General features: G+C 48.4%; 1 protein-coding gene across 1 annotated transcript in view; it reads left to right on the top strand.

Moving 5' to 3' along the window:
* Nucleotides 1–3,403, top strand: part of LOC127674075 (uncharacterized) — a 53,610-nt gene extending 50,207 nt beyond the window's left edge. The window contains exons 10-11 of the mRNA XM_052169923.1: nt 2,780–2,936; nt 3,353–3,403. Of these exons, the coding sequence (XP_052025883.1) occupies nt 2,780–2,936; nt 3,353–3,403 (208 nt within the window). The remainder of the gene's footprint in view (nt 1–2,779; nt 2,937–3,352) is intronic.
* The last annotated feature ends 11,549 nt before the right edge of the window (nt 3,404–14,952 follow it).

The raw sequence follows: 14,952 nt of genomic DNA, 5'->3' as shown, positions 1-14,952 counted from the left end.
CCTCCCCCTCTCTCCACTTCTCTACTCTCTCTTTCTCTCTGCCTCTCTTTGCCTCCACTACCCCATTAACTCCCATCCTCTGCCCTGAATACGCTCTATACCATGTCTGTGTGTGTCTGGTTCCTCAGGGGAAGGATTGCCTTGGTATGGGTCCACTGAGGCACCCCTCCCCCAACACCACACCGTATACCACATTCTCTAAACCTCTCTTTTTATGATCACAACATTGGTGCCAAAACCATAACACCAATCTCATTTATGGATGGTTGTGAGCCACTATGTGGTTGCTGGGATTTGAACTCAGGACCTTCAGAAGAGCAGTTGATGCTCTTAACCACTTAACCATCTCTCCAGCCCCCAGGTCATTCATTTTGAGTGCTGTCTGAGCAAATTCTTCCTGCCAAGCCTCAGTCTGGCCCCTGATGCCTTCTGATGCCCTGCAGGGTGGTTTTGTGGGCAGCCACTTTGGCTGTACTCCAGCCTAGTGAGGCTTGGGAAAGCTTTTCAATAGAGTGCTTTCTCCAGTCCTCAAGGAAACACACATCTGCTTTTCTGTCTGGAATCCTTTCTAGATTGAGTGTAATGAGGAAAACTGGCGTTTCAGCAAAGCACATTGGAACCAAGAATGAAGCTATCACACACCTTCTTAACCTTAGAAAGCAGCTTGCCAGAGCTGGAGAGATGGTCCGGGGGTTAAGAGCCCCTATTCTTGCAGATGAACCAAGTTCAACTCCCAACAATCACAGTTATCTGTAACTCCAGTTCCAGAGGATCAGATGTCCTCTTCTGACCTCTGAGGACACCATCCATGCACGTGATACACGTACCCGGTAGGAATACATTTATACACATAAAATAAATCTGAAAAAAATTAAATCAACGCAGCTCTCTGGCCAGATTATTTTAGGCGGCACAGGAGAGTCCCAAGTGCTACCAAGGCCCTGGCACCATGCAGGTGCTGACATGTGGGGACCAGTGTTCCTGTCCATTCTAGAGCTACTCTGATTTCTGGTCTCCAAAGTGACATAGATCCCATTCTTGGGCTCCTTGGCAGCACCGTGACTGTGGACAGGCAGGGCCAGAGTAATTTGACTCCGATGCCCGCCTTTGTGAGAAATCACCCTGTGGTACTCTTCTCTAGAAGGTCTCCAGGAGTCACCTACACAAAGTGACTTTAAGTTTATGCCAACACAACTGAGGGGAAAAAAAATCTCTCATTTCTTTGGATTTTCATGCAAGTCTCAAGACAGCTGATATTTACACACATACACACACACACATGCACACACAGATACACACATGCAGACATACACAAACACATACACAGAGACCCAGACACATGCAGAAATATAAAGTAACTCACAGAAACACATGCAGACGCACACACACAGATACACATAGATATATGCCCTCACAAACACACACACACACACACACACACAGATACAGTAGATATATGCCCTCACATGCGCACACACGCACATACACATATGCACATACTCTTTCACACACAGACACCTATTCTCACACTTGCTATTCTCACATTTGCTTCCATTTCTCTGATAAGGACCCCCGATGAGGATTGGAAGAAGGATCCAGAAGCAGGCATTATCTTAGCATCTTTGACTCTCAAACCATCTGCCACTGAGTACAGAATACCAGGACAAACTTTATCGGATTTGTGAGAGTTGGGGTTCTTGTGACTTTGTTCATGGCCAATTCCAGTTTGTGCCTTAAATATCCTGGTGGGTTGAAGTTATTCAGAGAGAGGTTAGAGTCCGTGGTTGTCATACTCTATGCAGACACACGAGGAGAGCGATGCTTAGAGCTTAGAGCCCAGGGAAAAAGGAACCAAGGAGCCTCTCTGGGAGTGAGATGGTTAAGTCCCATAGCCTTGGGGAGGAGAAACCCTCCTTAAAACATACCCCATTTGATTGTGGATGCTATTATCTTGGAGAGAGGATTTTTTTTTTAAATTATGGCATTGACAGGGCTGGAGAGATGGCTCCACAGTTAAAAGCATCCACTGGCTGCTCTTACAGAGGATCCAGGGTCGATTCCCGGCACCCACATGGCAGCACACGACTGCTTACTACTCCAGTTCCAGGGGACTCAGCGCCCTCTTCTGGCTTCCATGGGCACTGCATGTGTGAGGTTCATGCATGCAGGCAAGTGTTCATACACATTACATTGTTTTTTAACTACATTGAGGGCTGGAGAGATGGCTCAGCGGTTAAGAGCACTGACTGCTCTTCTGAAGGTCCTGAGTTCAAGTCCCAGAAACCACATGGTGACTCATAACCATCTGTATTGGGATCTGATGCCCTCTTCTGGGGCATCTGAAGACAGCTACAGTGTACTTGCATATAATAAATAAATCTTAAAAAAAAAGAAAACCTACATAGCGGAAGTCTGTGAGTCCCAAAAGTTAATGTCATAAAGATGAATAATATGGAGGGGTAAAAAACCTTTTTATTTACAGTCTGCACTGGTGTTAAGAGGATTTTGAGGCTGGGCAGTGGTGGCGCACATCTTTAACTCAGCACTTGGGAGGCAGGGGCAGGTGGATTTCTGAGTTCGAGGTCAGCCTGGTCTACAGAGTGAGTTTCAGGACAGTTTGGGCAATACAGAGAAACCCTGTCTCAAATAAACCAAATCCAAAACAAAACAAAAAACAAAACAAACAAACCAACAAAAAAAGAGCATTTTGAGTTTGTGTATAGAAAACTGTCTGAATGTCATCTGTAAGAGACTCTCTCCTCTCCTCTCTTTCCTTTAGGAGCCAGCTTTCAGAACACGAGAGGGGCACACCTGCTCCTGCCAGAGTGCCTGCAGAACATGTGAGAGGCAAGCTTGCTCGTGCCGGGGTGACCCCAGATCCCAGACCTAAAGCACCCCTGACCCTCGCATACGCGATCCAGACCCATCCCGTGGTGGTAGGTTCCTGTTTTCTCTCTGCCTGAGCTGGGTGGAGGCCATAGCTCTCCATGAGATCAAAGGGCAGATGAGAGCAGGAGAAGCTGGAAGGGGGCTGGAGGGTAGGGGGTTGGGCAGGGGCAGAGCAGGAGGACAGCAAGTGTGAGATTTCTGAGGATTTCCAGGCTGGAGATTAGATGGGCCAGCAGCCTAGAGATAAAGTTTGGAAGATGTCAGGCTAATGGTAGGCACCACAGAAGAATGAATAGCCCTCTAATAGCTTCCAACTCCCTGGGTAAGCTGGAGCCCATAACTCTGGGCGAGTGTGTATTAGCAACGTTAGCGCACACTGCAACCCTCAGAGGGTATTGTTGGGAACAACAAAAGACTTCATGTAAATACCTGTTATCTTTTTTTTCCCTTTCATTCACTGTAGGAGGCCAAGGCTGCAAGTCGATACTGGGTGAACTATGTGGATGAAGAATAAGATTTTCTTTTCTTTAAAACAGCCATTAGATAAAAATCCAAACAGGAAATGACAGCTTTCTTTTTCCTTGGTTCTGCATTATGATAAGCAGTGAGGTTGGGATCTGGTAAAGACGCTCCTGACCTGAGATGCCTGGCACTTCGTTCCTTTCATCATAAAGGTGACACCACCATGCATAGCCTGAACTGTGAATTTGGAGGATGGAGCCGGTCAGACGGGCAGCACAGTGGGCGGCGGCGGCGGCGGCAGCAGCAGCAGGCTGAGCGGACTCGACGTCTTAGTCAGGGTTTCTGTTCCTGCACAAACATCAGGACCAAGAAGCAATTGGGGAGGAAAGGGTTTATTCAGCTTCCACCTTCCACACTGCTGTTCATCACCAAAGGAAGTCAGGACTGGAACTCAAGCAGGCCAGGAAGCAGGAGCTGATGCAGAGGCCATGGAGGGATGCTTCTTACTGGCTTGCTTCCCCTGGCTTGCTCAGCCTGCTTTCTTATAGAACCCAAGACCACCAGCCCAGGGATGGCACCACCCACAAGGGGCCCTCCCTGCTTGATCACTAATTGAGAAAATGCCCCACAGCTGGATCTCATGGAGGCATTTCCCCAACTGAAGCTCCTTTCTGTGTGATAACTCCAGCCTGTGTCAAGTTAACACAAACCCAGCCAGGACACTCAAACATGAGGCTCCGCCCAAGGCTGTCACTTCTTCTAACTTACGTCCTTCTGCCTGGTGCTCTCTTTGCAGGGTCTTAAATAAAATAAGTTTGTTTTCTTTCTTAATTTTAAAAAAGATGTATTTATTTATGCATATGAGTGCTCTATGTTCAGGCATGACAGAAGAGGACACCAGAATTCTTTATAGATGGTTGTGAGCCACCGTGTGGTTGCTGGGACTTGAACTCAGGACCTCTGGAAGGGCCTTAAAAATTATTTTTAAAACACCTTTCAAGTTATGAGTAAGGATAAGGAGGAATGAAAATAAAGAAAGGACGTTTGATGAAATGAAATGAGCATTACAAGTAAGAAGTCACAACGAGCGGAAGTAGATTCCAACAAGGGATGGATTCCATCCCCGAAGATGGAATTCGTGAGCCAGAGAGGCCAGAGACGTGATCGGGTGTGTATCACTAAGAGACGAAGTGCTGGCCTTAGTAGCCCAGAGGAGATGAACCTGGGTCCAGCGGCGATGGTGGGGAAGCGGTGGAAGGCGCTGTGCTGAAGAGAAAGGGATTTCCAGAAAGGGTGAAAAATATCAACCCTCAGATTTAGGGGACCCCCCCCCCCGCCCCAATCACAAATGCTAGTAGAAACGGCAGCACCGTCTGGGGGCGTGGCTGAGTGGAAGAGTGCTTTACTTGATGCTCAAGGCCCTGGGTTGAATCCCCAGCATTTCGGGTTTTTGGTTTTTCTTGTTTTTTTGGATTTTTGGGTTTTTTTTTTTTTTTTGAGACAGGGTTTCTTTGTGTAGCCCTGGCTGTCCTGGAACTCACTCTGTAGATCAGGCTGGCCTCGAACTCAGAAATCCGCCTGCCTCTGCCTCCCAGAGTGCTGGGATTACAGGCGTGTGCCACTACCGCCCGGCTCAATCCCCAGCATTTCAAGAATACTAATGAAATGTACAAGGAGATAGCTCAGCACTTAAAAGCCCTGGCTGCTCTTGCGGAGGACCTGGATTCAGTTCCCACAACCCACACGGTGGCTCACAGTGTGATTCCAGTGACAAGGGATTGATGCCCTCTTCTGGCTTCCCTGGGTACTGCATGCACACGGTACACAGACAACACATCATATGGGTAAAAGATGAATAGTTTTTTTGTTTTTTGTTTTTTAAATTCATCCAGGTGTCGTGGCCCAGCACTCAGGAGGCAGAGGCAGAGGCAGATGGATCTCTGATTTTGAGGCCAGCATGGTTTATAGAGGGAGTTCCCCTGGCTAGAAGGCCCAGTCTACTGGGAATGAGGGAGGATTAAAAAAGAAAAAAGAAGAAAGAAAAAAAGCTTTCAGAAGAGCAATGGAGGTCCTTAAAGGAGCCAAAGAGATAGGCGGGTCCCATCGAGGCATGGCCCCCAAAGTGCAGACAGCTCCCTCGTGGGCGAAACAGCAGTTTCTTAGAGAATCTTTCTAAGAGGTAGAAACCCTTAGCGGTCCTATACCAATTCAGCCAAACCCACTATTTTTTTTCTCTAAGAAAATAAGAAAATGTTACCCTCTAAGAAAATAAAAAAAAAATGTTAGGTACACCGGTTCAGCCATCAAAGCCTGCAGATGCAGAAAGAGGAGACAAATAGAACTCAAACATAAATTCCCTGGAGAAAGGGCCTAAGGAACCAGCGCTTCCCAGCTCCTCCTGTGAGGGCAGCGTTTCCTCAGTCACAAAGCCAGAGCTACACAGTTGTCCCTCATGACCCAGGCAGGCAACACTCCTAAAAACACAGTAGCAACCAGCAACCAAATCTACTAACCTTCTGCCCATCTTGGAAACATCTTCTCAGGATTAAAAAAAAGGAAGAAGAAAAAAAATAAAAGAAACACAGTAACAAATTTTGAAAGGAGGGGAGGAAATCTTTGAACTAAGCATGCATTTAAATATATGTTAAAAACTGCAGGTGAGTTCTACAGTGAGTTAATGTAGCCTTTCTTTTGAAGTGAGGAACAGCCCAAGGCTTCACTTCATTTCCACTCCTGTGCAATATTGTACAAGAAGCTTGACCCACACAAGGGAAAAAAAAGGATGACACTATCACCATTTATGAATTTTTATTTTATTGTATGTGTACAGGTATCTGCAAACCACATACACACAGTGCCTGAGGGGGCTGAGGGATCCCCTGGAACTGTGACTACAGGTGCTTGTAAGCTGATGTGTCAGGGCTGAGAATGGAGTCTGGGTCTCCTAGAAGAGCAGCCAGTGTGCTTGGCCTCTGAACCATCTCTCCAGCTCCGTCGTATACAGTTTACATGCTACTGGAAAACCTAGCTGTGTTCAATGCTGTGGGGGAATGGACAAATTATTGCAAACATTTCTTCTATGAATAAACAGAATTAAAAAGATATATTAACTTTTAAATGTGTGTGTGTGTGTGTGTGTGTGTGTGTGTCTGTGATTGACCAGACACATCCAATCTCCTGGTGTTGCAATCACAGGTGGTTGTGAACTAGGGACCGTGTGGGTGCCGGGAACCAAACTTGGCTGCTCTCAAGAGTAAAGATACTCTGCACCACCGAGCCATCTCTCCAGTCCAGTAAATAGAACTTTAAAGATACTTGAGTGCCTTTTAACTTTAGATGAGGCTCTCGTCTCAGTCTCAGAAGGTCCCGAGGAGAAGACAGACCCAAGTTCGGAGCTGGCGCCTGCAGGTTCCTCAGAAGGAAAGCAGCAGCCATGCTCCTGGGACTGCATTCTTGCCCACACCTTCTGAGGCGCGTCACCACTGGCCACCTGGGAGCCAGCTGGCATTTCAGGAATACGGTTGGAGGTTGGAACCACCCTCTTCATTGTATAGACCTTCGAGGAGACTGTCTGTGCTTAACCTTAAGAGACAGTAAGAAAAGCTGCCACCTTGGAAGATTTTGATGAAGTTGAAGGGACAATGATATAAATATGTAACGAGGAAAATGAACTTGACAGTCCTATTGGAAACAGTTGTAATCTGTAGAAGTGTATATTCCCATGGACGGGTTGTCGGAGCTCTTTGGAAAATCTGAAAGCTAGTTACACAGTAGAGCTAGGAATGGGGTCAGAAAATAAGAAGGCTGCAGAGTTTCTTCATTCCACGCTGATAAATACATTGAGTACAGCCAGCAAGTCATTGGTTCAGTAAGGATATTCATGAAGGGTGTGTATGTGAGAGTGTATGTGTGTGTGTGTGTGTGTGTGTGTGAGAGAGAGAGAGAGAGAGAGAGAGAGAGAGAGAGAGAGAGAGAGGTGGGGGAGGGAGAGACAGGGTGGGAGGGAAGGAAGGAGGGAGAAAGAAGAGAGAAAAAGAAGGAAGAACGAGGATAAAGAAAGGGAAGGAGGGAGGGAAGGGAAGGATGGGTGGGGGAAAGAAGGAAAAGAGTGGGAGGGAAAGAGAGAGAGGTGGGTGGGGTGAGAGAGAGCAGAGGGGAGAGAGAGAGAGAAAATGAATAGGAATCCCAGATGAGTTGAGACCAGCCTGGTCAACATGGTACTGAGGAAGGAGAGACAGAAGGGAGGACAGGTGGGAGGAGGGAGGAGCTGAAGGAAGGCAGGCTGCCACATTGGTTCCTCACCAGCCGTGAGCAAGAAAAGAACTGGTCTGAGTATAGCCTGTTAGCCCTGTTCCGAACACCAGAGGTCTGCAAACACAGCACAGACCCCAGAAGGTCGAAAGCTAGCCAAGCCTGTTGATGCAAGGCGAGGATCGCTTGGCTGAAGCGCTTGTGACCAGAGGTGTGTATGACATGAGTCTTCTAGGCTTTGGAGTATTTGTATGGACTTTATTGGTTCCGTATCTCTCAACAAATGTCTCCGAAACCCCTTGTCACCGAGGCTGGAGAGAGGTCTCAGTGCATTTCTTTCTCTTGCAAAGAGCCCTGGGTTCGACTCCCAGCACTCACACAATAGCTCAACAGCTCACAACCATCTATAAGGCCAGCTCCAGGCGTCTGACGCCCTCTTCTGTTTTTTTGGATTTGGTTTTTTTGAGACAGGCTTTCTCTGTATAGCTCTGGCTGTCCTGGGACTCACTCTATAGACCAGGCTGGCCTCGAAGTCAGAAATCCGCCTGCCTCTGCCTCCCAGAGTGCTGGGATTACAGGCGTGCACCACCACCACCCAGCATGACGCCCTCTTCTGACCTCCGTGGGCACTACACTACATATGATACGCTTACCTTCCACACAGGCAGAATACTTAGACGGACAATAAGGTAAAATAAACTATAAAATGGTCACAACAACGAGAAAAAGCCACCTTGTCGTGGCTGTGTAGAGATGGTGGCTGGGTAGGAGAGCAACCTCAGCGGGCTCTCCTGATGCCGTTTCTGAAGACCTCTGGGTCCCCAGCTGGCATGGACCCCCCACACTTACCAGTGGTCTGGGGGGTGACCCAGGGCCCTCTTTGGACTGTCATTTGTTTGTGGTGTGATCATCAACAGAGGCACAAACCTCCAAGCGGTGTTCAATGGTCAATTAAAACTGAAGCCAGAGGGGCTGGGGAGTGGCTCTTCTAGAGGACTCGGTTTGAGTCCCAGCTCACACATGCCAGATCGTGGCTTAAGTTTCAGGGGATTTAAAGCTCTCCTCTGGGGTGTGTGAATTTGATTCCTGGAGTCCACGAGGCAGAACGAGAGACCTGACTCCCATAATTTGCACTCTCCACCTCCATAGTGAGTGCCGAGCCCACACACATAAATACACACATGCACACATATGTGCACACAATGTTATGTCTCCTTACACAGCTCTGAATGGCTTGGAACTGGCTGTGTAGACCAGCCTTAGCCCCAGGCTCACAGAGATCTGCCTCCTCTGCTGCCCTGTGCACTGCCATGATTGACAAACAAACAAACAAACAAACAAACAAACAACCCGATGAATTCTTTTCTAAAACCAAGTTCTGGGAGTCTGCAGAGGAGTTCAGTTCCCGGTGTCCAGGTTAGCTCAAAACTGCCTGTAATTCCAGCTCCAGGGAGAACTGATGCCTCTGGTAGGCACCTGTGTGCCCTAGTGCATGCTCACATGCTTACACAGATATACACATACACATCCTACTATATACTACATACATACATACATGCACATACACACACATTCCATACCGTATACCACACACACACATATGTATGCAGTCCAATATACATTACATACCACATATACATAGACACCACACCACATACACACTATACATACACATAATACACACACTACACCATATCATACCATAACACACACACTTATACACACCACACATACACACACCACACTATACACACACCACACCATACCATATGCTCACACACATACACACAGACCACATCATAACACACACACATACCACACATACCATACCACACATATACACATATGCACACATATACACACATACCACACCGTAACATACACACCCTACTACATACATACACATACACCCATACACGCTCATTCCATACCATATACCACACACACACATACACAGTCCAATATACACTGCCCACACATACACACACACCACCATACCACACACACACACACACACACACTCAAGGGTTCTCGCAGGCCTGAGCAGGACGCACAGCACAGGCAGGCCTTGCCCTTCCCTTAAACCGTTAGATCACATTCCTGAGGCTACCTCCCAAGGCTTATTCCCTTATTTGACCACTGTCTTCCGCTGCCTCATCTTGACGCAGGTCTCCTCACCAAGGCCCAGCCACCAAGAACACATCCATTTAGCTACCTTAATTAAAATACGCAGCCAGGGCCTACCAACCCACCCAGCTCATCCCAACACAGACTTTCTCTTCTTTCCTCTTCAAATTAACTCCTGCAAAGCTGTTTACCGCTGCTCCAGCCAGATTCAGACACCTTGCCTCTTTGCCTTGCTTAATAAAGGATTACTCTGTGTTGGAAACTGGTCTTTTTGGATGTGATTTGTGTCTAATCCGGGGCCCCTCCCACACACTATTCAGGTACCATCATGCATAATCAAAAATAAAACACACAAATGAAAAAAATAATGGTTAAGAGAGAAGACAGGTTTTCCTGCTGATGTTGTCTTTTGAACTATCCCCAGTTGGTTTGTAAACCTGATGCCCTTAGAGTCATCTAAGAGGATGACTTTCCCATCAATTGAGAAAATGCCTCCATAAAAATCAGCCTGTAGGCAAACCTTTAGGGCGTGGTCTTCATTAATAATTGACGAGGGAGGGCAATGCTGGCCCTGGGCTGGTGTTCCTGGATTGTGTAAATAAGCCAGCTGAGGAAGTCATATAGGAGCAAACCACTAGGCCACACTCCCCCAAAGGGCTCTGCTTCAGCTCCAGCCTTCAGACTCCTGCCCGGACTCCCCTGGAGGGTAGAGTACAAGTCACAAGTGAAATAAACCATTTCTCCTCAGATTGGTTTTTGCCCTGCTGTTTTAGCCCAGCAATAGAAACTTTAATATAGAAATTGGTGGAGTGGGGCTTTGCTGCGACAGGCCTAACTGTGTGTTTGGTGGTATTTGGATTTGGGGCTGGAAAAGGCACTCAGCACTCCGCTCAGTGCTCTGTGCCCTGTGGGAGCCTGGGACGGTAGAGCATACACAGAGGCCCTAAGCTCCAGATGGAGGCAGAAACTATTCCGGCCATTTATTCGATATCTCGATGAAGATTCTGTGTTTCAGGCCGGTGGGGCTGAAGAATCAGCTGTGATTAAGATGAGACCAACAAGCCTGGCAGTGGTGGCACACGCCTGTCATCCCAGCACTTGGGAGGCAGGGGCAGAGGCAGGCGGATTTCTGAGTTCAAGGCCAGCCTGGTCTACAGAGTGAGTTCCAGGACAGCCAGGGCTACACGGAGAAACCCTATCTCAGAAAAACGAGAGAGAGAGAGAGAGAGAGAGAGAGAGAGAGAGAGAGAGAGAGAGAGAGAGAGAGAGAGAGAGAAGAGACCAGTGGCAGCATCAGCAGGGCAGTGGTGGCGCACACCTGTAATCCCAGCACTCTGGGAGGCAGAGGCAGGTGGATTTCTGAGTTCAAGGCCAGCCTGGTCTACAGAGTGAGTTCCAGGACAGAAAAACTCTGTCTCAAAAAAAGAAGAAGGGGGAAGAGGAGGAAGAGGAGGAGGAAGAGGAGGAGGAGGAAGAGGAGGAGGAGGAGGAGGAGGAGGAGGAGGAGGAGGAGGAGGAGGAGGAGACCAGCATCACTGAGGTGAAATCAAATCTTCTGATGCTCTGGGAATTGTTTCCTTGGGGACAGCATAGACTGCCCGCCCCCCTTTTTTTTAAGATTTAAGAAGTCACTGGTAGCTGGGCGGTGGTGGCACACGCCTTTAATTTCAGCACTGGGGAGTCAGAGGCAGGTGGAACTTTGTGAGTTTGAGGCCAGCCTGGTCTACAGAGCTAGTTCCAGGACAGCCAAGGACTACAGAGAAACACTTTCTTTAAAAACCAAAAATAAATAGATAAATAAATAAATAAACAAACAAATAAATAAATAAATGGAATCGCTGGACATGATGGGAAAGATCTTTAATCATAGAATTCAGGAAGCAGTGGCAGTTCTAGGCTAGCCTAGTTTGTATTGTGAGTTTCAGGCTAGCCTGGGCTACATAGTGGGAGCCTGTCTTAAAAAAAAAAATAAGTAGCCAAGTCCATCATTCCCTTTACCTTCTGCAGGTCAAATTCCATTTGTAACTATATGCGTGAACATGGTGAGCTAGGCAAAGAAACCTCACTTTTCTAGATATTTAAGGTGCTTCTGTGGAAATAAAATAGATTTAAATGGAGATAAATTTGAAATGAAAACTTCCTCTCATTTTCCACTCTTCTCTAGAGCTTTAGTCGCCTTATCTACAGAAAGACTGTTGCCCTCTTTCGGGGTTGTTCCTCTAAATGACACGCACCCGCTTCATCCTTGCAGACAACAGGCTTTCTGGTGTTCAGAGGTGGGACTGGTGTCTGGAAGGCGGCTGGTGGGTCGTAGCTTGCGCTAATTCTGACTTGCAAGTGGGCTTTCCTCTCCGGGCTCTTCAGCTTGATGGAGTCTTCTGAATCGGTTCTCAGGAGTGTGTCAAGGGCCCCTCCCCATTTTTATCAGTCTTGCCCTTGATATGTGGGGAGATTTCTCTTAACCCTCCGGCTTGGCTTCCTGCTTGGCAAAGCTCCCCCGGGGGCATTCGCTACCTCTCCTCCTCTTTGGCCCTTCCGGTTGCCTGGCTGTCTGCAGGTGGGCGCAGCCTCCTTCCTCTCGCCCACTCCTCCTCGAAGCTGCGGGCGGGTTTCTGCCCCTCCTCCCCCGCTGGTCGCGGACCTGGGATACTCTCCCAATTCCATCATTCTCCTGCTCCCGTTACTCGAATGCTCCCTGGAAATTCCTCCTGAAAGCCTCTAAATCGGTGTGCTTCCAGGATTTTTGTGGGACTTCAGATTCCTTCAACCGGGACCCGGGAGGTCACCAAATCCCCCCTGTGGGAGAAGCCTGAGATGCGTCTACCCTCTGAGAGTCCTACTTTGGGCTCTTCCCTCAGCTTTCCTGTCCTTTATCAGCTCTCAAGCGTCTCCCAAAAAGATCTGCAGCTCCGACCTCCCCTCTGTAGTTCTTTCTCGGTTGCTGCTGAGTCTTCTCTGTCATTTAAATTAGGCTCCGTCTCAGTTTGCTGTTCTCCTCTGGGTGGTGGTGGTGGTGGTGTGTGTGTGTGTGTGTGTGTGTGTTCAGCTTCCTCAAGAGCTCGAGGCGTCGAGGATTCCAGTGGCCCCGGGACCTAGCGAAGCTTTATATGTGAGCCTGCCTCTGTCTACCTCCGCTTTCTCTGAGAGAGCTTTCTGGAGGGCTCAGTTAATAGGAAACAACAGCACAGATGGAAAAATACAAATACACGGACCTCGGTGGCACCTGCCTTTAGAAGGCGTGCACGCCTTCCAGGTCTGGGTCGGCTGGCTGTGGTCCACACACCACTTGCGGGTGGGTCTTAGCACAGTGGCCGCTGCTCCTGGAAACAGTGACATCTGCCTTCCATGACCACCGCAGAGTTAATGAGAGATGAGGCACCTCATCTGAGTGGAGTCGCTTGTGCAAGATCCAATGATCTCAGCCTTAAGCCTGGGTTGAGTGGGAGATGGAGAGACAACATGGTGTCTCCAAAGGGCTAAAGGCTGGGGGAGGGGCCAGGAGAAGAGCGCAGACTTTTGAAAATCGCCAACAGTGATCACCTGAGAACAGCTGTCAGGCTTAAGTAGAAGGCAGAACCTGGTGGCCTCGAGGAGCAAAAGGCTGACACAGAAGACCATGGCATAAACAGCATGGCAGAGACTAGGGGGACAAGCACTGCCCGAAACTCAAAGGGACAGCAAAGAAATAAAATCCGCATGGGGGGCAGTAAAACCCAAGAGTGACTCAGAGACAAATTGACAGGGTGGTGTGGTGCAAATACTTCACACATCATTCAATCCATGCAGAAGGACCAGGGATGAAACACCTCAGGGGAGAAGCAGGAGAAATGGAAAACAGGCAGGGGCTGCCACTCCCAGGCACAGAGGACCTGGAGGCTTGCCCAGAGACCTTGGAGACAAGAATGAGGCACTTGGCTTACTCCTGAAGGATCCTGGACCCACTGGGCATGGAAAGCTTAGGTGTGGAAGCTGAAGAGACTCAAACTACCTGTCCTAGAATGTGCCAAGCCAGTGGCCACAGAGTCCCCTCTTGAGCCTTGGATTCAAAGAGTGGGGAGGTGCTGGAAGAAATGTTGGCTGGTTTGTTTTCAATGTGTCAACTCCTGTCCCTGAACCACCAGAACCCTGACTCATGAGGACAGCTAGGATAAGACTGGACCTGAGAACACCTTCTTCAGGTGCCCCTCGCCCAGTTCTGCCCTTGCACAGGGCAGCACCACTCTCCTGCTTGCAGTTTTAAAACCTCTAGAGCCCGGGGACTCTGTCCCCACAGTCACAGTGACCAGCGACATATAGTCCTGCTGGCTCATTTCAAAGGCCCTTCTATTTTCTTTTCTACAAAACCCACAGCCACCAACGATAACCTAACGTTCCCATTAAAGTTCAGTGTTAAGCAGTCTGAAGAACTGTGCCCTTTAAAAAGCCCTCACCGAAGCCACCACCGGATTTTTTCTTTCATTGTTTGGTGACAGGATTGTTTTCGTTGAAGATGTCTCTGCTCTGACCTGGGATTTGGGGGGAATCTGTGTCTGTCTGGTCAGCTTGGGGAAACAGGAAGTGGAGAAGGACTAGGTGGGTATACTGGAACCTAAAGTTATTAGGGCTCATGTGTCTGTGTTCTGCAACATGGGTATATGTTATCCACTCCCCTTCTCCTTCTTTCAAGAAAGAAAACTCTGGAGTTGTGAGGTTAGGACCCAGGATGGCTCCTCTCCTCTTTAGCAGCTCCAAAGGAAAGGGGGCTTTGTTGTCTGAAAAGGAGTGAGACCTGGGAAACTGCCCCCCACCCCACCCCAGGAATTGCCACGGACATACATTTATGGTTCCTGGGCCTTTTTCTTTGTTTGCTCTTGGTGGGAATGTTGCCGTGCGGAGGCCCAGGCACAAAGCTTTCCTGGGAAAGTTGAGGCTTCCCTAGGACTGGCCAACTTGAGAGAGAGAAGCAGCGAGTTGTACCCTGGCCACGCCTCTCACCAAGGAAGCTCAGGTTATTAACTGGGAATTCTTTACAACTGGCCAGGGATGTTTTTGGCTGTAAACTGTCATGCACCACAGCCCTCCTTGAAAAGGCTGTGGACGACTTTCTGGGGACAAAGATCAGAAATTAATCAGAGAAGAGGGTAGGGACAAAAGCCTCATCAGAGTCTCTTCTAGCCCTAGAGCACGGATGTGGCTTCACTGACTCACTATGGGGTGGAGAGATCTCACTGCTCACGGTAGAAA

The sequence above is a fragment of the Apodemus sylvaticus genome, chromosome 23 (genome assembly GCF_947179515.1).
Source record: "Apodemus sylvaticus chromosome 23, mApoSyl1.1, whole genome shotgun sequence".
Taxonomy (NCBI): Eukaryota; Metazoa; Chordata; class Mammalia; order Rodentia; family Muridae; genus Apodemus; species Apodemus sylvaticus.
Note: the sequence above shows the minus strand (reverse complement) of the source record. Positions and strands in the feature narration are given on the sequence as shown.